The 23,110-nt window shown below is 54.8% G+C and overlaps 1 protein-coding gene and 1 long non-coding RNA gene across 2 annotated transcripts; one reads left to right on the forward strand and one right to left on the reverse strand.

The window, feature by feature from the left end:
• Positions 1 to 728: 728 nt before the first annotated feature.
• On the reverse strand, positions 729 to 3,804 carry LOC134428462 (uncharacterized). Its single transcript, XR_010030395.1, has 2 exons — positions 3,668 to 3,804; positions 729 to 1,416 (listed from the first exon to the last, which is right to left on the reverse strand). It is a non-coding gene; the product is annotated as an uncharacterized LOC134428462 (long non-coding RNA).
• LOC134428459 (1-phosphatidylinositol 4,5-bisphosphate phosphodiesterase gamma-1-like) lies at positions 3,520 to 22,527 on the forward strand. The gene is made up of 32 exons (XM_063175194.1): positions 3,520 to 4,095; positions 9,845 to 9,994; positions 10,104 to 10,197; positions 10,311 to 10,358; positions 11,070 to 11,154; positions 11,286 to 11,366; positions 11,459 to 11,493; positions 11,958 to 12,030; positions 12,125 to 12,226; positions 12,308 to 12,426; positions 12,503 to 12,588; positions 12,776 to 12,896; positions 12,987 to 13,155; positions 13,339 to 13,458; positions 13,637 to 13,744; positions 13,839 to 14,026; positions 14,210 to 14,410; positions 14,529 to 14,648; positions 14,914 to 15,097; positions 15,369 to 15,446; positions 16,604 to 16,707; positions 16,912 to 17,008; positions 18,024 to 18,090; positions 18,345 to 18,508; positions 18,625 to 18,721; positions 18,827 to 19,051; positions 19,618 to 19,766; positions 19,968 to 20,082; positions 20,200 to 20,361; positions 21,082 to 21,170; positions 21,271 to 21,455; positions 21,535 to 22,527. Exons 1-32 carry the CDS (start codon positions 3,876 to 3,878, stop codon positions 21,584 to 21,586), a joined length of 3,888 nt encoding a protein of 1,295 aa, XP_063031264.1. The 5' UTR covers positions 3,520 to 3,875; the 3' UTR covers positions 21,587 to 22,527.
• Positions 22,528 to 23,110: the final 583 nt, after the last annotated feature.

The following is a 23,110-nucleotide window of genomic DNA, read 5'->3' on the forward strand; positions in this document are numbered from 1 at the left end:
TGGCTGCCCCATCCCTGGAAGTGTCCAAAGCCAGGTTGGAGCAGCCTGGTCTAGTGGAAGGTGTCCCTGCCCATGGCAAGGGGTGGAACTGGATGAATTTTAAGGTCCATTCCAACCCAAACCATTCCATGATTCTGATATGACTCCACCATATCCTGGCAATGGAAACATGACTTTTCCCTTGCCAATTCCAAGGCATAGAATCAATCCACCAGGAAACAGTGGCAGAATTCCCAAAAATATTTGTTCATGTGAAAACATCACTATTGATCCAACTTCAGCTGTGAAGGGGAGAGGACTTTGCTCCCCAGGTGCTTGGGCCTTGGACTTTTCCCTGCTTGGAAAGGTTGGGAAAAAAATCCATACACTGCCAATTGTAAATATTTGGATTAGGAGTATGGTTTGGATGGTCAGCATTGCCCAGTAGAGCTCTTCCAGGAGCATGTGGCCATCCAGGGATCTAATTTTATCCCAATTTAATGCAGTTACACCACCAGCTGCCATTGCAAAATTCCCACCTTGCAGGAGCTGTCAGAAAACATTTGCAAATTCTTTTGGTTTCAGGAAATTTCACAACAGCACCAAAGAGAGGGGAAGCAAACTTCCTGACAATCTGAGCCATGGCTTTTGATGAAAAAGCTGAGGGGAAGGTGACATCAGATGCTCCTTGCAAGCCCTGGATGAGAGGGAAGGATGTTCAAGAAAGAAGGAAGTGAATTTTTGAGACCTTTCTGTTTTGTTTTGTTTTGTTTTGTTTTGTTTTGTTTTTTACCTTGTTCCTCTCTCAGCTGGATCTCTGGAGTTCTGTGGGCAGCACCACTTAGCAAAACAGAGGTCAATGCACATCCAAAAGTCACAGAGGGAATTCAACTTGCTTGATTCCTCCTGGGACCAATTTTTCCTACACATTTCACCCACTGAAGCTCCCTGTGTATTGGTGGGGCACCTTTTGATGGAGCTTGGCACATCCATGGCTTCTCCTTGTCTTCCCAACAGCTCCACGATGTCCCAACGCTTCTCCTGACCTGCACAGATGAGTCACATCCAGGTTTTTAAGAAGAACCATGAATTTTGGGCGCTCAGCAGCACCAGCTTGGGGGCACACCACTATTCCTGGGGGCCACATGGAGACTCCAGCTCCTCTTCTCCTTAGGGTTCTTTGCTCTGGGAACTCCTTTCTGCAAGCTTTGCTCCGGAGAGGCTAAAATTAAACCAGTGATTCCATTGCTGACTGAAAACAGAGCATTCCTTCCCCACCCACGTGTTTTGGATGGACATCAGAAGCCAAACCCCGGCTGCTCAGCCCCATGTGGAAAAACAATCTTTTATTCTGATCCTCCATCCACCGCAGCTCGCTCCGATCGGGATGTTCAGTTCCCAGCCCGGCGTTCAGGGGGGATCTGAAATGGGATTTGCCTGGAAATGGAAAACATAAACACAAGCAGCCACTATCTCTGCAGCTTATTGCCCTGAACAAAAGCTTATTCTGCTCCAGAGGAGGGGGGGGGGGGGGAAACAGAAGTTAATTCATGGATAAAGGAAGGAAAATAAAATCCCTTCACAATCTCCTTTCCACCCTGTATGTCCCCAGGTTCTTTGGGGAAGTGGAGATTTGCAGGGAGCCAGTGAAAAGATGGAGATCTTTCTCTTTTTCTCTCTCTCTCTCTCTCTGCAATTCCAATCCTCATGGGGGTAAAATCCTAAATATCTCAGTCCTCACTGAGCCATTTCCAGGTAGTGCAAACCAGCTCCATGGCCATCCGGCCCCAGTGGAGTCATGGAATCACAAAACAATTTGGATTGGAAGGGATTTTTGAAGGGCATCCAGTCCAACCTCCTGCCACAGGCAGGGATATCTTCCACTATCCCAGGCTGCTCCAAGCCCCATCCAACCTGGCCTTGGACACTTCCAGGTATCCCAAGGCAGCCACAGCTACTCTGGGAATTCCATTCCAGCCCCTCACCACCCTCAAAGGGAATAATTCCTTCTCAATATCCCATCTATCCCTGCTGTCTGAGAATGGGAAGCCATTCCATGTGTCCTGTCACTCCACCTCTTGTCCCAAGTCCCTCTCCTGCTCTCCTGGAGCCCCTTCAGGCACTGGAAGGGGCTCTGAGGTCTCCCTGGAGCCTTTTCTTCTCCAGGCTGGACATTCTCAGCTCTCCCAGCCTGGCTCCAGAGCAGAGGGGCTCCATCCCTCAGAGTATCCCCAGGGCCTCCTATGGATCTGCTCCAGCAGCTCCACATCCTTCTGCTCTTGGACCCCAGGGCTGGAGGAAGCTCTGCAGGTGGGACCTCACCTGAGCAGGGCAGAGGGGCAGAATTCTCTCTTTTCCTCCTGCCCACACTGTGGGATAAGCCTGAGACATGGATCTCTAGATTCCTGAACCTCCATCACTGTGATCCCCAAGTTCTTGAGTGTCCATCACTGGCACTCCTGTAGCATCCATCACTAGGATCCCAAATATTCCCCAAGAGAGCCAGCACCACAGAATCCCCTGCTGGTCCAAATTCCCAAAGGATGGAGCCAGGAAAGAATCCCCTGTCCACCCTGCGTGACCCTGCTCCCCCCTCACCCTCTGCCTCCCCCAAATCCCTGCACAATTCCCAGAGCACCAGCTGCTCTTTTCCTACTCAGAATCCATCAAAGGGACAAAACAGGGGCTGTGACACCAATCCCTGTGCCCTGCTGCCTTCCACCCCCCCTCTCTCCATATGTTCCATCCCCACCCTGCACTTCCCATCGAGCTGAGTCCGGACAAAACTCATGACTGAAGTGATTCCAATCCCGATCCCTCCTGGAGCTTCATTCCCAGCTGAGCTCAGGGACAGCCAGGAACTAAACCCACGGCAGCTGCTTTCCTTTAGCCCCCTTTTTCCCCCAAAAAAAACCCCCACTTTTCCACCCATGCAGCCCCATCCCAGGGTGCCCCCTGTGCTGGGATATCCCCCCACCCCCAAATGCGATTCCCATCTGGAATTCCTCTAGATGTCACCCTCAGCCATCTTTTCCACACAAACACCCCCCCTCCTCCTCCTCCCCCGGCTCGCATTTTCCTTTCTCCAAGATCTTTTTTTTTTTTTTTTTTTTTTTTTAAATTCCTTTCTGATCTCTTTCCGGCCATGTGTGATTGCAGTTTCCTCCGGGCGTCCATTTCATCAGCCCGAAATTAAGGAGCAGCAGAGGGAAAAAAAAAAGGGGCGGCGGGCGGGCGGGCTGTGGGAACCCCCTCCCCTTCCCCCCCGTCCCACCTCCCCACCCACCTCCGACCACCCCAACCCCGCATCCCACATCCCTTCCCACCGCCATCCCGCTGCTCCCCAAACCTTCCCCAGCACCTCCCGACACCCCATTCCCAAACCCCGGCCCCGCTCGGCCCGGAGGCCGGGGAGAGAGGGAGGAAGGAGGAGGATTTTTGCCACCTCACCACCATCACTTTTGGGGTGACTTGCCTTTTTTTTTCTTTTTTTTTTTCTTTTTCTTTTTTTTTTTTTTTTTTTTTTTTTTTTTTTTTTTTTTTTTTTTTGTGGGGCTGGATTTTTTTTCCTCCTCCCCACATCCAAAAAAACTCATCCGCAAGCAAGGCCGGCGTTGTCTTTTCCCAGCGCCGCTGGATGCCAGCGCCAGGGCCGGATCCAGCCTTGGTGACACGAAGGTCACGGTACCTCCAGCCCGGCCTTTTCCTCCCCGCTTTCGCCAATCCCGGAGGCTGCGCGTCCTGCCCGTGCTCCGCTCGTCCGTAGAGGAAAACCCACGCCCGGGGCGATCCCAGAAAAATCCCCAGGGGAAGCTTTCGGCCCTTTGGTTCCGTCCTCTCCTGCATGAGACAATCCCGGCTGTGCGGCTCCGCCGGGCGATGGCCGAGCAGTGAAGATGTCCATGGGCAGGCACAACAGCGTCAATGGCTTCTTGGAGGACACCAGGATGGAGCCGGGGGACATGGGCAGGATCCTGCGCTGCCTGGAGATGGGCACCGTCCTCACCTTGTTCTACCAGAAGAAGTCGCAGAGGCCGGAGAGAAGGACCTTCCAGGTGAAGCTGGAGACGCGCCAGATCATCTGGAGCCGGACGCCCGAGAAGGTGGAGGGGGACAGTGAGTATCGGGGGGACAAGGAGGATTGGGAGGACAAGGGAGGATTGGGAGGACAGGGAGGATTGGGGGGAACTGGGAGGATTGCGGGGACAGGCGAGTATCAGTGGCAGCGGTGTTGGGGGGCTGGGGATGTGCTGGTGGGATGCTGAGCAGTATTGGGGTGACTGGCTGGGGGTGTTCTGGGCGTGTTGGGGTGTCCTGCCACAGTGGGGTGAGTGGTTGTGGGGTGCTTGGATGTGTTGGGATGGGGGGATGATTGTGGGGTGCCTGGATGTGTTGGGGTGCCTGGGTTTTGTGGCATGTCCTACAGTGGTGGGGTAATTGGTTGTGGGGTGCCTGGGTCTGTTGGGGTGTCCTACAGCCCTGGAGGGGATGGTTCTGGCGTGCTGGGTTTTCCAGCTGTGATGGGGTCACTGTTTGTGGGGTGCCTGACTGTGTTGGGGTGTCCTACAGTGGTGGGGTAACTGGTTATGGGATTCCTGGCTGTGGTGGGATGTCCTTCCATGGTGGGGTAACGGGTTGTGGGGTACCTGACTGTGTTGGGGTGTCCTTCCATGGTGGGGTAACAGGTTGTGGGGTTCCTGGCTGTGGTGGGATGTCCTTCCATGGTGGGGTAACGGGTAGTGGGGTTCCTGGCTGTGGTAGGATGTCCTTCCGTGGTGGGGCAACTGGTTGTGGGATTCCTGGCTGTGTTGGGATGTCCTTCCGTGGTGGGCTAACGGGTTGTGGGAATCCCGGCTGTGTTGGGATGTCCTTCCATGGTGTAGTAACTGGTTACAGGGTGCTTGGTCTTGGTGGAATGTCCTACAGTGATGGTGTGACAGTTTTTGGGGTGCCTGGATGTGATGGTGTGTTCTGCCATGGTGGGGTGACTGATTGTGGAATTCCTGGCCACAGGGGGATGTCCTACCATGGTGGGATGTTCCCCCCTATGGAATGTCCTACCACAGTGGGATATTCACCCCTATGGAATGTCCTACCTTCTCAGGGTGTCTGGCCATGGGGTGATTCCCATAAAAGCAGGAGCTGCTGGGCTGAGCACCCCCCTCACCTCCTCCATCCCACCTTGGAAGTTCTTCTGTGGGATCAAGCTGCTTCTGTTTCATCCCCGGGGATTTATATCTTCCCTGGCAAGGAGGGAAAAGAATGGCCATCCCTGTTCCTGCTCATGGTGCTTTGTTAACCCCAAAACCCCACTGGAGAATCCATAAAAATCACCCTTTCATGTGATGGTTAGGAGGTTGTTGGGATGTTCTCCCAATAGTGGGAATTGTTGGGGCTCCATGTCTTGGTGCTCATTACCTCAAAGCTTTAATTGAGCAAAAAAATCCAGTTGAAGGAAGGTTGGGGTGCCATGGAGCTACACCATCACCTCATCCCTGTGCAGGGAAGGAAATCAGTTTTGGAATATCACCTCACCTGGGTGATGGCAAAACCCACCCCAGAGGTTTGGGAGGTACCTTTTTCCTGGAGAGGCTCCTCCAAAATCACCAATGACCCCCCCTAAAAAATCACCACCTACTCCCGATTCTCTGCAAGATCCAGCAAAATCCTCAGGAAGCTTCAGCTCCTGCTTGGAGGTGCTGATCCCAAGGTGGAATTCCAGATTTGAGCCAGGAAAAGGAGGGTGGCACTCAGAGCTGAGCACGGGCATGAGCAGGATCCATGCTTGTCTGGACTTTCTGGATACAGGAGCAGATCTGTGGGAGCAGAAGGTGATGGGGGGAAGGGCACCCAGTTTTGGAGAGGTATTTTAGGTCCTCATGGAGCGGAACTTGTCATGGAAATAATGCATTTCTAGCTCCTTGTTTTTTCCGGAAGCTCTCTGCACTGCCAGGTCAGGATCTCAGGTTGCTCAGAATGCTGTGCCTCAGTTTCCCCTCTGGAGCCTTAGGATCTGTATTTTCCCAAACAACAGCCCAATCTCCCCCATGGGAATGAGCAGGCATCCTCCAAGGTCATCCAGAAGGATGAAAAAAGGATTCAAATCCTTCTGGAAATGTGCAGTCCAGCCATCCCATCCCACCATTCACTTTTCCTAGTCTGGAGTGGGAGAAATCCCCATCCTGGTGCTGAGCTGGAGCATCCTCACCCCCTGCTCCATCCCTGTCTTCCCGCTCTCTGTGATTTTATGGAAGCATCGGGATCTCCCAGACCTCACGCCTGCCCAGACCATTTTAAATCCCCCCCTTCAAGCCAGAGGGATTAGTGGGAAGCGCTGATGTCTCTGTTAGGGGCTGTCAGGGCCAGGACACGGATCCTGCCTCTGCCCTGGACCCCCAGGATAATTACACGCTTTGTTAAGCAGCCTCTGGACGCGTGTCCGGGTGCCCACGCCTGGGATTGTGTCCATGCCTGGGAATGCCTGGAGCATGGCCTCCAAAATTAACCTCATCCTGGAGGGCTTCCAGCTCGTCGCCCTCAGCAGACCCCACTTCCCAGTGCGAGGTGGAAAACAGCCCCAAAAAAAAGGATTTTTACAAGAAATGAAAGGAAAGGGGGGTGAAGGCAGCGTGAAAAATCCAAGAGGGTTTTGGAGAGGTGGTTTGATGACACCTCCAGCCTCGTTAATGGCAAACAATTGGAATTACGACTTTTTTTGGGAGGAGAAAATCCAGTTGGGATTTATCACTGTTAGACAAGGAGGAAATATTTTATTCCAGGTTTTAAACCACACCACAGGATCCCCGGCAGGACACGGTTTTCCAATTTCCCCGTCCAGAAGGGTCTGAGCTGCCACATCCTGCACGAAGGGATGGCCCCAGTGCCCAGGCCAGCAGGAATTCCCAGCACAACCTTTCCCTCCAACCCCTTTGCTCCCCTCTTAATGCCCGAAAAAATCTCCCAGCCTCTCAGCATCCCTAAAATCGCACCGGGCAGGACCTGCTTCTCCATCATCTCCCCACCATTCCAAATCTTTTTTTTTTTTTGCACCACGCCGCTCGCTTTGCATTAGAAAAGAAAAGGGATTTTCGCAGCTGGAACCGACTTCCAGAGTGTTTTAATCGCCCAGGACAATGGAGACAATGCGGGGAGGAGTTTGGAGACAGAGTTCTGACAGGATCGAGGCAAATCCGCTGCAGATGTGGTTTCCAGGAAGCTGCTGCTCGGGTGCATTGTGCAGCCCCTTGCCGCTCCCTTTTCCCCTGGTTTTCAATGGGAATGGGCTGTTTGCCCTGGGGGAGAAGGATTTTGAGGTGTTAGTGGGTGAAAAACTGCTGCTGGCAGCCCAGAAATTCCCCATGTTCATCCCGCAGCATAGGCAGCAGGAAAATGGGAATTCTGCCCTCTGCCCCTGAGACCTGCAGAGCTGCCTTCAGCTCTGGGGTCCAAGAGCAGGATGGAGATGCTGGAGTGAGTCCAGAGGGAGCCATGGAGATGCTGCAAGGGATGGAGCCCCTCTGCTCTGGAAAGCTGGGAATGTCCAGCCTGGAGAAAAGACGGATCCAGGGAGACCTCACAGCCCATTCCAGTGCCTAAAGGGGCTCCAGTAAAGCTGAAGAGGGATTTGGGACAAGGGATGGAGTGCCAGGACACAGGGAATGGCTTCCCACTGCCAGAGGACAGGGATAGATGGGATATTGGGAAGGAATTCTTCCCTGTGAGGGTGGTGAGACCCTGGCACAGATTGCTCAGGGAAGCTGTGGCTGCTCCTGGTACCCTGGAAGTGTCCAAGGCCAGGGCTTGGAGCAGCCTGGTCTAGTGGAAGGTATCCCTACTCATGGCAGGGGTTGAAATGAGATGATCTTTAAGGTTCCTTTCAACACAAACCATTCCTGGAATTAGGAACAGCTCCCAGAGTTCGGGTGCAAGGCCAGATCCTGGAGGAGTTAAATCCAAAGAGTAGCAGCATTGCCACTTGTTAGCAAAGCCATGGTAGCCACTGGCTTCTCACCACTCCCTGGTACCCCGTGGATGGGCAGGTTTGGGCTCGAGTGGCTGCTTTTTAACCTATAAACCCATTTTTATCCCCAAAATCTGCCTGTTCTTATGGAAGAGACTTTGCTCCGAGCCACGGGAGCCATGCAGTGACAACTGAGTTTCTTTCCTTGAGATCCTGTCCCAAAACACAGCTCGTGCTGGGGAGCAGAGCTCTTCTGTGTCACTTGTGCTAAAATCCCACCCTGATCCGTGAAATTTGGCTTGCGCTCATCCACCAAAAGAAGGCTGGATAAAGCCTCCACTGTTTTCCGGAGCTTTTCCGCCAAGAAAAACCATTCTTCCCCTCTTTTCTTGCTTAATCAGCCCAATTCCTCCCCCCATCCCTTATTCATCCCCGCATTCAGCTTTTCTCTCCCCTTTGGATCCCCCCGCTTCGGATTCGGCCGAGGGTTTCCACCAAGGCACGTCTGCAGCCTTCCCCACCACCACATCGGAAACGCAGCCAGGCTGGAAATTCTCCGGGAAATGACCCATTTCCTCGGCAGGACAATACCCCTGGCGAGGTGGTCCGGCCGCCCTGGGTCACACAAAGCCCTTTCCGGTGTCAGTGGCTCGTTCCCAGAGGACAAATCTGCCCGGGGGGTGACGGTTGTGGGATCAAGAACAATTTTGTGTGCTGTTGCTAATATTATGTTATTATTCTTGCTCCCAGTGGGATGTGTCCACTGGGAAAATTGGAAATATCCCTTGGTGGAGTAGCAGTGAGGAAGAGCGTGGTCCGGAAACCCGGCCCTGCCGCCGCTGTTGGAGCTTTATTTAGCGGGATAATGAGGGAGCAGAGCAGCAGGAAAGCAACGCCCTGCGGTCCCAGCTGCCGGGGCTCCAAATTGCCACTTTTGGGAAGAGTTCTCCAAGGAAAACATGAGCTCAGCCTATCCCAGCGCAGGGTCTGGCTTGGGGAGGACAAGGTGGCTGGAGATTTGCTGGTTGGGATGGGGTGGGATGAGCCTGGAGGACGTGTGGCAGCCACAAAGCTGGGAAAAGAGTGGGCAGTGCTGTCGGGATGCCACGTCCTGGGGACACGAGTTTCTGGAGGACACACAGGGATGAGGCCACCAGGCACATGGAGGCAGGGCTGCAGGGACACCCTGTCCTTGGGACACAGATCCCTGGATGAGACTTCCATGGCATCCGTGGTGTTGTCACTCAGCTGCAGGAACATTGCAGGGACCTCATCCTGGGGACATCCTGGGACACAGATCCCTGGAGGACACGTGGCTATGTCATCCTGGTCCTCTCACACAGCTACAGGGACCCCATCTTGGGGACATCCTGGGACACAGATCCCTGGAGGATGCAAGGCCATGACACCCTGATGCCATCCCACTCCAACGGGCAGTGCCATGGAGACACCCCATCCCGGGGACACGATTCCCTGGAGGACACATGGCCATGGCGTCCATGGTGGGGCACTCAGCTGCAGCAGCACTGCAGGGACACCCCATCCTGGGGACATCCTGGGACACCCCATCTTGGGGACATCCTGGGACACAGATCCCTGGAGGACATAAGGCCATGACACCCTGATGCCATCCCACTCCAATGGGAAGTGCCACAGGGATCATGGTTCCCTGAATGGACATGCCATAACCACATCACTGGAGGACACTGGGGACATGTCACCCTCAAAGCCACATGGCCACAGCACCCACAATTCCATAATTTCATCACACACTCCTGAGGGTATCCCATCCTGACAACGAGGTTCTCCAGAAGACTCACGTTCCCCTGGAATTCCCACTTCCCTGAACCGCTCACATGAGGCTGTGGTGGCAGGGGACAGTTTCGTGTTCCTCTCTCCCCACAGTCGACATTCGGGAGATCAAGGAGATCCGCCTGGGGAAGAATTCCCGGGACTTCGAGCGCTACCCCGAGGATGCTCGCAAGCTGGACTACACCATGTGCTTCATCATCCTCTACGGGATGGACTTCAGGCTGCGGACCCTCAGTGTGGCCGGTGAGTTGGATCCTTCCCCATTTCCTGTGTCCGTCCTTGGGGTCCCACCCCTTTCCCAACATCCCATCATCCCCATCCCAACCTCATCGCCCTCCTCTTCCTCCAACAGCTTTCTGCGAGGAGGACATCAACCTATGGATAACGGGGCTCAACTGGCTGGTGGCTGACACCCAGAGAGCCCAAACCCCACTGCAGATCGAGAGGTGAGGAAGGACCAGCAGATCCCATTTCCTGGTCCCTGTTTTGGGAAGAAAACGTGCCCTGGGCTTGGGCCTCTTTGGGATTGAGCACTGTCTGTCCATCCTTTCCTTCCCAGGTGGCTACGGAAGCAGTTTGATGGGATGGACCGGGCCAGGGAAGGCAGGTGAGCCACCAGCACAGTGGGTTCAGCTGGACAGAACCATGTTCCCCCTGTTGCATCCCAAATCTGGAGGTTGAGCCAGGCTGGGGGTGAGGTTTGTGGGACAAGGGAGCACCAGGGTTTTTGGGATGCTTGAAGGCACCAAAAATCAGAGATTGGGTACAGGTCACATCCTTGTGACTGTGAGGGCCATTGGGATCCATCCCCAGTGCCACATTTTCACCAGTGCCAGAGGGGCCAGGCCATTAATGCAGCCCATAATTATCTTCCCAAACCAAGGGAATTTGGACTTAAATTTTTATGGGAATGGGAATGGGCATCACCTCCAAGTAGGATGATTTCTTAAGAGTGCCCAGTTGGTTCTTGGATGCACTTCCTCATCCCTCTGCTCACACTCATGCCGGCCATCCCGTAATTAATCTCAGAAACATGGAATCGTGGAATGGTTTGAGTTGGAAAGGACATTAAAAATCATCCTGTTCCACCTTCCACTAGACCAGGTTGCTCCAAGCCCCATCCAACCTGGCCTTGGACACCTTCCAGAATGAGACATCCACAGTTTCCCTGGGTCCTGTGCCACTGCAGGGATCCGCAGGCCAGGAGGGTAGGATCCCTATGCCAGGCCCCAAGATTTGGGGTGGGACATTTGGTGTTGGGAGCTGAGACTCATCCAGGGATCTGGAAGTACCCTGACTCTGATTTTCCCTCTGGCAGCATCACAGTGAAGGACCTGAAGGCCATGCTGCCCCAGGTCAACTATCGTGTTCCCAACATGAGATTCCTGCGGGATAAACTCGTGGTAAGGACCCTCTGGACATCCCAGCTATGAGGGAAATGCTCTTCAACCTGCCCCACATGGGCTGGGGCCACCTTGGTGGTCCCTGGTTCCAATGGAGTGGCCCCACTCTTATCCAGCCCTGTCTCCCACAGGAAGTGGAAGCCAGGAATGAGATGACTTTCTCCCACTTCATCCAGTTCTACAAAAACCTGATGTTTGATGCCCAGAAGTCGGTAAGATCCATGTTTTGGCCTCCCAGATATCCCCAATCCTGGTGGGATGTGTCCCCCTCCAGCTAAGCCTGGACCCCTTGTCTACCTTCCAGGTCATTGAGCAGCTGGAGCTCTCCTTCCCCTTGCGGTGAGTTCCCAGCTCCCATCCCAGTCAATAATCCAAGAGTTGGATCTGTAAAGTGGGAAATACAGCCACGCTGTGGGGCAGAGCAGAGAATGGGAATGGGAGAAGGGATAGGAGAGGGGATGGGAGCAGGGGTGGGAGAAGGGATGGAAATATGGGTGCAGAAGGGATGGGAGCAATGATGGGAGCTGGGATGGAATCAAGGATAGAAGCAGAAATGGGAGAAGGGGTGGGAAGGGATGGGAGATGGGGCAGCTGCCAGGGATGTAGGGACATTTCACCCTGCCCTTCTCCCAGTATCCATGGACAATGCTGCACATTCCAGCATTGTCTGCAATGGGGGACTGGTGGGAATGGGGGTCATGGGGAGGCTGAGATGCAGATGGGCACTGATGGCCTCAACTCTGCCGTGGGATCTACCCCAATTCCTTCTCCTGCTCCTCACTGGTGTCTGCTCCTTGTCCCAGGAATGTGGACCGCCCTGAGCTGTGCCAAGTGTCCCTCTACGACTTCCAGAAGTTCCTCCTGCATGACCAGAAGGTGGGGCTTCCCTGAGAACTCTGCAGCCTGAGGAGCCCACATGGGATGCTCCAGCCCAGTTCCCCCCCTAACAACAGCCATGTTTGTATCCCAGGAATCCTGGGCCAGTGACGTGGGCGTGGTGCGGGACTACATGTGCTCCTACCTCAAGGAGAGCTCCAACGACGCGTCGGAGCCCTCCTTCCAGCTGGATGAGGTGGGTGGCCCCACACAGTGTCCCCACAGGGATCTCCCCAGCACCATCAGGCTCTGACCTCTCTGTTTCTCCCCCCACCAGTTCCTCACATACCTCTTCTCCAAGGAAAACATGGTGATGGATGCTAAGTACGAGCGTGTGGTGCCTGAGGAGATGAACCACCCCTTGTCCCAGTACTGGATCTCCTCATCCCACAACACGTAAGGAATTTTCCCCACATGCGCGTTCTTCAGGGACATCCATGAGCATCCCATCATCCTTTTCTCTCCTCTGCAGGTACCTGACAGGAGACCAGTTCTCCAGTGAGTCCTCCCTGGAGGCGTATGCCCGGTGCCTGCGGATGGGCTGCCGCTGTATCGAGTGTGAGTCCCTCCAGCCCTTCACAGGGATGCTGGAACCCCTCATGTCCCATCAAACAGACCATTCCCTGCCCCCATCCCATGCCACCAGGGCAGAGGATCTTTCCCTGTCATTTGGGTGCTCAAAAAAGTGGTTCCCAGCACGTAGTTGGTGGCAAACATGAATTAACCAAGGGGTTTTCCTTCTCAGTGGATTGCTGGGATGGCCCGGATGATCTCCCCATCATCTACCACGGCCACACGCTCACCTCCAAGATCAAATTCCTGGATGTGCTGCACACCATCAAGGAGCACGCCTTTGTCACCTCTGAGTAAGCCCCAGCTCCCCCAATGATCTCTGAATTCTGGGAAAATCTCCCTCACCTTCATCTGAGGCCACCATTCCCACCTGCTTGCTCCAGGTTCCCCATCATCCTCTCCATCGAAGACCACTGCAGCATTGTCCAGCAGAGGAACATGGCCTGCCACTTCAAGAAGGTTTTTGGGGACATGCTCCTCACCAAGCCAGTGGACATCAACGCCGATGAGTTGCCCTCGCCCACCCAGCTCAAGAAGAAAATCCTAATCAAGGTGTGCAGCAGGCAAAACCTCTCTTTGCAGGAGGGGCACAGATTGTGTCGGGTTCTACGCCAAGAGATGGTCAAGAGGAACAAGGGATGGTGGGAAGGCACCTGTGGGAGGTTGTTCCTGAGGCTTGGGAGGTCAGTGTGACCCATGGCCACCACTGAGCTCCCCTCCCTGGGTGTCTCTCAGCACAAGAAACTGGTCGAAGGGAACCTGTACGAGGAGGTCTCCACCGCCAGTTACTCAGAGAACGACATCAGCAACTCCATCAAGAATGGAATTCTCTACCTTGAAGACCCCATCGACCATGTAAGTGAGGCCCTGAGGGGCTAAGTGGGACCTGTCAGACAGTGGGGTTTGGGATGGGCTCTCCTAGACCACTGTGATGCTGTGAGGGGGAAGAAAGGGATTAAAAACCCCATCCCAAAGCTCCATCTGTCCATGTCATCCTCTTCCTCACCCCACCAATGCTCTTCCTCCTTCCCAGACCTGGAGCCCTCATTATTTTGTCCTGACAAGCAACAAGATTTACTACTCAGAAGAGACATCCCGTTACCAGTTCAACGAGGATGAAGAGGAGGTGGAGCAGAAGGAGGTGCGTGAGGGGCAGGACGCGCCCACAGGGCAAGGCGACAGCTCCGTGGGGAGGGTGACGGGGTGACAACACCCACTTTGGGATGAACTTGCAGGAGTTCAACAACAACGAGCTGCACTTCACGGAGAAGTGGTTCCACGGCAAGCTCGGGGGTGGCCGTGACGGGCGACAGATTGCAGAGAAGCTGCTGCACGAGTACTGCACTGAGACGGGCGGCAAGGACGGCACCTTCCTGGTGCGCGAGAGCGAGACCTTTGTGGGCGACTACACCCTCTCCTTCTGGTAGGAGCTCCAGCAGGGAGGCAGGATCCTACCCTTCCCTGGGTGACCTTCCAGTCAGTGTCTGGTTTGGTGTCTGGAATGGCTTTTTTGGGAGAAATGTCACCTTTTTGTGCAGACCCCAAAGTGTGGGATGGTGGAGATGTGGACCCAGATTGACTTGGCTTTCTCCCACCCCCATGGCAGGAGGTCCAGCCGGGTGCAGCACTGCCGGATCCACTCGAGGCAGGAGGCTGGGGCCACCAAGTTCTACCTGACGGACAACCTGGTCTTCGACAGCCTCTACAGCCTCATCTGCCACTACCGGGAGGTGCCGCTGCGCTGCAACGAGTTTGAGATGCGCCTCACCGACCCTGTCCCCCAACCCAACGCCCACGAGAGCAAAGAGTGAGGATCCTTCCAATCCCCATCCCCTCGATCCCATGGGTCCACCAGCCTCCTCCAGCCCCAGCAGGGTGTGGTGAGGCCAATGGCAGTCCCCAGTGTCCATGTTCTCCCTGGGCAGGTGGTACCACGCCAGCTTGACGCGTCTCCAGGCCGAGCACATGCTGATGCGTGTCCCGCGGGATGGAGCGTTCCTGGTGCGGAAGCGCAGTGAGCCCAACTCCTACGCCATCTCCTTCCGGTGAGTGGGGACACCACGAGGCCACTTGGGCTTGGCCAAGCTGAGGATTTATGATAACCTATCTGTTGTGACCTCGAGCTAGGTGGCAGGGTTTGCTGTGGGTGACACAGTGGGACATGTGTCATGAAGGGGAGACCCTCTCTATGACATCCTCAGGGTGTTCACCTTGGTGGCATCCCCAAGCATCACCTCCCACCCATCCCCATCATGGAGCCAGGATTTGGCCACCCCTCACCCATCCCATTCCCATCTCTCCTGGCCCCAGGGCGGAGGGGAAGATCAAGCACTGCCGCATCCAGCAGGAAGGGCGGCTCTTCATGCTGGGCAGCTCGGCCGAGTTCGAGAGCCTTGTGGACCTCATCAGCTACTACGAGAAGCACCCGCTGTACCGCAAGATGAAGCTGCGCTACCCCATCAACGAGGAGACCCTGGAGAAGATGGGCACCACTGTGAGTTCTCCCAGCAATTATGGATGGTGGGGGTTCTGTGCCATAGGAAACCAAGCCCCATCCTCGGCTCCACCATCTTCCAGAATTTTGGTTGGAGCCTAACCAGAACTGGCCAAGCTCATTCCACTGTCATAACCCAGCATTAAAACACCACCATAATTCCCTTTTCCAGCAAGTTGCAAGGGGATATTAGATGCCACTCAGCCTCCTCTCATCCTCTCATGGCCCCTGCCCACAGCCAGGTGACCCCCTCAGGTATTTCTCCTCGCAGGAACTGGACTATGGAGCCCTGTATGAGGTGCGGACCCCTCATTTCTACGTAGAGGCCAACAAGATGCCAATGGCCAGGGTAAGGGGCCAAGCTGGTGTCCTGGGGAGGTGGTCAATGGTGGGATATGTCAATTCAAGTGGTGGGGTTTCTGGGTGGTTCTTCCTCAGATCCACACCTCCCAGCATGGCTGACCAGAGAAATGGTTGAGTTGTGCTCCGTTTCTTTGACCCTCAGGTGATGCTGGAGTGGACCCAGCCAAATCACCATCACCTGTGGACAGTCTGAGCTCCAGTGACAGCATTGTCACATTGTGGTGGGGGACAGGGCTGGAATGACTCCAGCCTGGAGCAGGGACCTGGCAGAAGTTTGCCCCAATAGCAAGGAAATCCCTTTGCACTGGGAAACCCTTAAAAAGCAGGTCTAGGGTCAGCTCCCAGGTGGTACAGTCTCCATCCTCAGAGGTTTTTGGGACTTGCTTGTTCTTGGAGTTGACTCAGTCTCCCCCCTTGGGGGTTTTTGTGACTGGACATATTTTGGAGCTAACCCTGGAAGAGGCTAGACTGGAGCCCTAAGGCTCCTTTCCTGTGATCCTACAATCCCATGGTCCAGCACTGCTGCTGCCTTAATGGTCCCTTTGCAGCAAGGTAAGATCACACAGAGGAAAACCTTACCCAGAGGGGGTTTTTCCAGAGATTGTGGTAATATCAGAGGATTAACCCTCCAGTGCACCAGGAGAAACCATTGGGGATCCCAAAAAAGGACCCTGATCTGCTCTGAATGTGGTGATCTTGCAGGACCACAGGCATCTCCAGCCCTCCTGTCCCCTCTAACCCATCCCAGTGGAAGCTGGAGAGGGACTTTTTGTCAGGAACTGCAGATAGGTCAAGGAGTAATGGATACAAAATGGAGGAAATTCAGGTTAGATGTTAGGAAGAAATGTTTCACTGTGAGGGTGGTGAGACACTGGAATAGAGAAATTGTGGATGCCCCATCCCTGGAAGTGCCCAAGGCCAGGCTGGGCAGAGCTTGGAGCATCTAGTGGAAAGTCTGCCCATGGTGGAATGGGTTGGAATGTGATGACCTTTAAGGTCCATTCCAACCCCATAACATTCTGTGATGCCATGATTTGGGGTCAGGATCCCCCACACTCCGCTGTGGGGGCTCAAGGGGCTGGGCTGGGTGTGTCACCAGGCGCTGGGTGGTGACACACGCGTCCCTCCTCCCGGTGTCCCCAGTGTACGGTGAAGGCTCTGTATGACTACAAAGCACAACGGGAGGACGAGCTGTCATTCTGCAAGCAGGCTATCATCCACAACGTGGACAAGCAGGACGGTGGCTGGTGAGAGCTGTCACTTGGGTGTCACCGTGGGCGGGAGATGGAGGGGACACCCCGGGTATTCCCACAGCGGGTTTTAACTCAGCCTCCTTCTTTGTCCCCCCACCCTTTCTCCGACCACCCCCTGGCACTGCATGCAGCAGGGAGACCCCTGTCCCCCCCTCCCCAAAATCTGTCCGCTCTCCTTGATCCTCTCACCCCTTGCAGGTGGCGAGGGGACTACGGGGGCAAGAAGCAGCTCTGGTTCCCGGCCAACTACGTGGAGGAGATCGTCGGCACCCAGGCGCAGGAGCAGGATGAGGCTGTGAGTGACACCTCTCTGGGATCCTGGGAGTGAGGACACGGGAGGGTCCCTTGACCAAATCCAGACCCTTATCATGAGTCTGGGAGATGCTCACAATACTGATCCAGCTTGGATCCTTATCCACAGGCTGGGGGATGCTCATGGTTCTGCTCCAGCCTAGACCCTTATCCAGAGTCTGGGGAATGTTCCTGGCCCTACTTCAACTTGGACCTATTTCTGGGACTTGGGAAATGCTCCTGGTCCTTTTACAGCCCATATCTTTATCCAGAGGCTGTGGGATGCTCCCAGCCCCACTCCAGCTTGGACCATTTTCTGGAAGCTGCAGGATACTCCAAATCTTGTACAAGCCCAGATCTTTATCCAGTGGCTGAGGAATGCTCCTGGTCCTCTCCAGCCCAGACCCTTACCCTGAGACTGGAGGATGCTCGTGCTCCTGCTCCAGCCCAGATTCTTATCTGGAGGCTGAGGGATGTTCTTGGCCCCAGTCCCACGCAGACAGTTTATTATAAGCTGGAGGATGCTCCCAGTCCTGTTCCAGCCCTGATCTGTCTCTGGAGGCTGGGTGATAATCTTGGCCACACTCCAGCTTGGATCCTTTCCTGGAAACTGGAGGATGCTCCCAGCCTTTCGCCAGCCCAGACCCTTATCCAGAATCTGGGGGATGCTCCTGGTCCCATAGAGTTGGGGGATGCTCTTGGCCCTGTACCAGCCCAGACCTTTATCCTGAATCTGGGGGATGCTCCTGGTCCCATAGAGTTGGGGGATGCTCTTGGTCCTGTTCCAACCCAGACCTTTATCCTGAATCTGGGGGATGCTCCCAGCCCTGTACCAGCCCAGACCTTTATCCAGAATCTGGGGGATGCTCCTGGTCCTACTCCAACCAAGCTCTTGGGGTGATGCTCCTGGATGTTTTTTCCCTTCTTTTCCTCAGATTTGTCCAGCTCAGAGGGCTGGGTGGTGGCTGCCTGTAACCCACAGGCCTCCCCCATTTTACCTCTTCCTTCCTCTCTTGTAGTCATCAGAAAACAGTCCCCTGGGGAACTTTCTGAAGGGCTTCATCGATGTCCCATCCTGCCACGTCGGTGAGTGTCCCTACTTATGGATTTGGGGGGAATTTGGAGGAATTGGGATGTCCAGATGATTCAGGGGACATTTTCCCTTGATTCCAAGGACGTGTTTCAGCATGGAAAGCTGAAGCCACACATTGAAAAAAATGGTGGGGTGCCAGGAGGGGCTGGTGGGGGCCCGGGAGCGGGACCGCTGAGGTTTCGTTTGCTCCACAGAGCCATCCGTTGGGAATGTCTTCGAGTAAAGCCCCCCTCTGATGTCCTTATAGTTATCTCCAAAGACGGGAGGAGCTCCAAACCATTTGTCTTCACCATCCATTCCCAGCAGATGTCCCACGCAGCCCAGTCGCTGGACGTGGCCGCAGACACGCAGGAGGAACTCAGCGAGTGGGTGGCCAAGATCCGGGAGGCCACGCAGAACGCCGACGCCAGGGTGAGGGGATGCAGAGGACGGGGCTGGATGGTCCCTTTCTCTTGGGAGATTGTTCCTAATATCTCCAAAGGAAGAGTCTGGGGGAAGACTTGCAGCTCCTGTTTTTCCTGGTGCAGATGCAAGAGGGGAAGATCATGGAGCGGAGGAAGAAGATTGCCCTGGAGCTCTCCGAGCTGGTTGTGTATTGCCGGCCGGTGCCATTCGATGAGGACAGTAAGTCCTGGAGAGGTGGGATAAAGGCATGAAGCGTGGAAAGAGGCAGGTGGGAAGAGCTATCCAGGCCTCATTCCTTCCCTGATGGCCACTTGGTGCTTGCAGAGATTGGCACGGACAAGGCGTGTTACCGGGACATGTCCTCCTTCCCCGAGACCAAGGCGGAGAAATACGCCAACCGCAGCAAGGGCAAGAAGTTCCTGCAGTACAACCGCCGCCAGCTGAGCCGCATCTACCCCAAGGGACAGCGCCTGGACTCCTCCAACTATGACCCACTGCCCATGTGGATCTGTGGGAGCCAGCTCGTGGCCCTCAACTTCCAGACTCCCGGTAAATCATGCTCCTGGGGTTGTTGTTGGGCTCATCCCCAAAGGTTGTCTCAAAATTCCCATTCCCAATGATTCTGCCCTGGGTCGTCATGTTGGAGGTGGTTTGGGTGATCTCTCCAACCTTTGTCTCCATCCTCATGGGGGCATGAGTGGTTTGGATGCTCTTCAGCCTTTTCCTCATCCTGATGGGAACACAGGAGGTGGTTTGGATGATCTTTCCAAGCTTTGTCCTCATCCTGATGGAGACACAGGAGGTGGTTTGGATGCTCTCCATCCTGTGTCTCATCCTGATGGGGATGCAGGGGGTGGTTTAAAAGATGTCTCCAACCTTTGTCCTTATCCTGGTGGGGACAAGGGGGGTTTGGATGCTCTCAAGTCTTTTTCCTCATCCTGATGGGGATATCTCCATGCAATCCTTGGGTGATTCATGCAAAACTCATCTTCATCCCTCCTCCAACCACAGCTGGGGGCTCTTAGTTGGGTTTGCAGGTTAGGACCTTCTAACCAAGGACCCTGGGGAGGTCCCTGAGCCCCACATTCATATCTGCTCTGTCCCCACGGCCACAGACAAACCAATGCAGCTGAACCAGGCGCTCTTCATGCTCGGTGGCCGCAGCGGCTACGTCCTGCAGCCGGACATCATGAGGGACGAGACCTTCGACCCCTTCGACAAGAACAGCCTGAAGATTGTGGAGCCCATCACAGTCCAGTTGCAGGCAAGTGTGCAAGGACAGCAAGACCACCTTGAGGTGGTCGCCATCAATATGGGAACTCCTTCCTTATTTTTGGGTCAACCAGGGGTGGTTTTTACTTGTTCCAGCTATGTATTTGCTCCATGGAGCTTGTTACTCTTGGGAGTTCTTCTTCATCCAGTGTGGCCAGACCTCATCCTCTTCTTCCTCCCCTTTCTCCCACAGATCCTCGGTGCCCGGCACCTGCCCAAGAACGGGAGGAGCATCGTGTGCCCCTTCGTGGAGGTGGAGGTTTGCGGCTCTGAGTATGACAACAGCAAGAACAAGACAGATGTTGTAGGTGAGAGACCACACAGGTGATGTCCCCACCCTTAGGGACAACACTGACTCTGCCCTTTGTCATCCTCTTGAGAGGACATGGGGGTAATGGGGCCGGGTTTTGTGCTCTCTCCCACAGCTGACAATGGCTTCAACCCCGTCTGGCTCTTCAAGCAGTTCGTCTTTGATATCAACAACCCCGAGTTTGCCTTCCTCCGCTTCGTGGTGTATGAGGAGGACATGTTCAGTGACCCCAACTTCTTGGCACAAGCCACTTTCCCTGTCAAGGGCCTCAAAACAGGTATGGTCTTTCCATTATCATCATCATCATCATTGTTATCATCTCCATCATCGGCATGGAATCACAGAAGGGTTTGGGTTGGAAGAGGTCTTTAAAGGTCATCTCGTCCAACCCCCCTGCAATTGTCATTATTATCTCTATCACTATCATCATGATCTCCATGATTAGGTCATGGAGTCATAAAAGAGTTTGGTTTGGAAGGCACCTTTAAAGATCTAGTACAGTCCTCTTGCAATTGTCATCATCGTGATCTCCATCACTGAGTCATGGAATCATAGAAGGGTTTGTGTTGGAAGGGGCTTTTAAAGGTCATCCAGTCCAAATCCCCTTCAATCATCATCTGCATCATCTCCGTCATAGATCATGGAATCATAGAAGGGTTTGGGTTGGAAGGGACCTTTAATGATTTTATAGTGCAGCCCTTCTGCAACTGTCATCATCGCGATTTCTATCACTGGGTCATGGAATCATAGAAGGGTTTGGGTTGGAAGGGACCTCTAAAAGTCATTGAGCCCAACTCTCCTGCATTGTCATCATTATCATCATGACCTCCATCATTAAGTCATGGAGTCATAGAAGGGTTTGGGTTGAAAGGGACCTCTAAAGTTCTTCTAGTGCAAACCCCTGCAATCATCGTCTTTATCTCCCTGGGGTCCTGGCCATGGTGAGGGGCTTGGACCCTGCTGTGGTGCTGAGCTCGTGTTGTGATGTTGTGTCCAGGCTATCGGTCGGTGCCGTTGAAGAACAGCTACACCGAGGACCTGGAGCTCGCCTCCCTCCTCATCCACATTGAAATCATCAACGCCAAGGCAGGTGGCCCAGGCAGCTTGGGAAACCTGAAACAGGGAGAACCAACTCTTTGGGATGTCCTGCCCACCACACCAGCCTCACACGCTTGTTTTGGAGCAGGAGGAAGATGAGGAGAACCTCTACTCGTCCATCCAGCAGCTGCGGGACCGTGCCAGCGAGCTCTCCAGCCAGGTCTCCAGCTATGAGCGCACCAACGGCTGCGATTCCCGCTACCAGCAGCGCCTGGACGAGCTCCGGGCGGCCCAGGAGCGGCTCATGGAGCTCACTGAAGTCCGCAACCGCAAGTGAGTTGTCCCCTCCTTGTGGCTTTGGGATGCCTTTCTTGGGGAGGGTCCCTAAGGCCACCACCCTGCTCCCCACCAGGTTGATGGAGAAGAAGAAGAGGGACCGGCAGATGGTCACCAAACGCAGCTGAGCTGGAGGGACTCAGAGCTGAGGAGCTCCCCCAGCCACCTCCTCTCCTGCCACAAAGGGAGGTGGGGTGGCCACATCCGGACCTCCCACCACGCCCAGGGCTGGGTGACAGCAGCGTGACAAATTCGGGGATGAAGGGGGGCCTTGGATAGCTGTGCCTGTGACGGGGGTGAGGCGGGAGGTGGGACGCTCTGGCTTCAATCCCAGGTGCCTCCAGCTTCATCCCATGTTCCCTGGGGCTCATGGCCACGTCCTTGTCCCCACAAGGTGGCCACAGTGGCTCTTCCTCACCCAACGTTCTCAATGTCCCACCATCCCATGGCAGCCCCATGACTGATGGGGAAACTGAGGCACAGGGGCCCAGCTGGCCCAGGATGGGGCAGGACCGGCCACCTCCATCCTGGGCACAGGTGTCAGGACTGGTTGGTGGTGAGGCACCAGGATGGGGACACAGGGGACACTTCTTGGGGGGGTTAGGGGGGTATTTTGCTCCCCTGCTATAAATACCTGTATTTTCTTCTTTTATCCAGCGTGTACATATGGCATGGGGGGAGGGAGTGTCTGTACCAGCCACAGTATTAGGGCACAAGGGGGACCCCAAAATGTCCAGAGGTGTCCCAGCATGGGACCAAGGGAGCAGGGGACCAAGTGTGGGGCTGTCCCACAAGGCAGAGTGGCCTGTGACAGGGTGCCCTGAGTAGGCACCTGGTAAATACAGGCAGCAAGGTGGCCCCAGAGGGGACAGGGATGTCCCCAAGGTGACCCAGAGTTGTCACCAGACTCTGGGAATGGGGACAGATCCTGCCAGTAAAGCCAACTGAGGTGGTGGCCAGCCTGACAGTGGCTGGGGACATCTTGGGGTGTCCTCTGGGGTCGGGGTGTCCCGGCAGGGGGGACCTGTGTATTCTTTGTATGAAAATAAATCTATTTAGCCAATATTTATACCCTGCTGCTGTGACTTGGTATCCCCTCCCTGCTCTGCTGCCACCTCGAGGTCCCCAGGGTGGGGGAGGTGGCTTGGTAGTCCCAGATCCAGTGTGTCACCCTTGTCCCAGCAGCAGTGCGGACACCTGGGGGTGTGTTGTGGCAGGCAGGGCCACCCAGGAAGGACACAAGGCAGAGGGACACAGGGACAATGGGTACAAGGATGTGGGGACACAGCCATGGGGGCATGAGGCCATGGGGACAGAGGGCTCTGGGGACACACAGCTGTGCAGGATCACAGGGCCGTGCCATGGGCACACAAATGGGTCCATAGGGATTTGGGTCCATGGGGACACAAATTCATGATCCGTAGGGATTTGGGTCCATGGGAACACACACATGGATCCATAGGGACATGGGTCCATGGGGACACACACAAATCCATAGGGCTTTGGGTCCATGGAAAGACACATGAATCCATTGGGATTTGGGTCCGTGGGGACTCACACCCCAGATACACAGGGACTTGGGTCCATGGGGATGCAGATTCAGGGATCCACAGGGCTTTGGGACTGTGGGAACACAAATCCACAGGGATTTG

Source organism: Melospiza melodia, chromosome 1, assembly GCF_035770615.1.
Source record: "Melospiza melodia melodia isolate bMelMel2 chromosome 1, bMelMel2.pri, whole genome shotgun sequence".
Lineage (NCBI taxonomy): Eukaryota > Metazoa > Chordata > Aves > Passeriformes > Passerellidae > Melospiza > Melospiza melodia.

What these genes read in the sequence shown, in the direction of transcription:
- LOC134428459 (XM_063175194.1), top strand. Translation starts at nt 3,876, where the DNA reads ATGTCCATGGGCAGGCACAACAGCGTCAATGGCTTCTTGGAGGACACC. An exon ending in GAGCTCTCCTTCCCCTTGCG is followed by an intron (nt 11,494 to 11,957) that starts GTGAGTTCCCAG and finishes TCCTTGTCCCAG; the next exon opens with GAATGTGGACCGCCCTGAGC. An exon ending in ACAAGATGCCAATGGCCAGG is followed by an intron (nt 15,447 to 16,603) that starts GTAAGGGGCCAA and finishes CGGTGTCCCCAG; the next exon opens with TGTACGGTGAAGGCTCTGTA.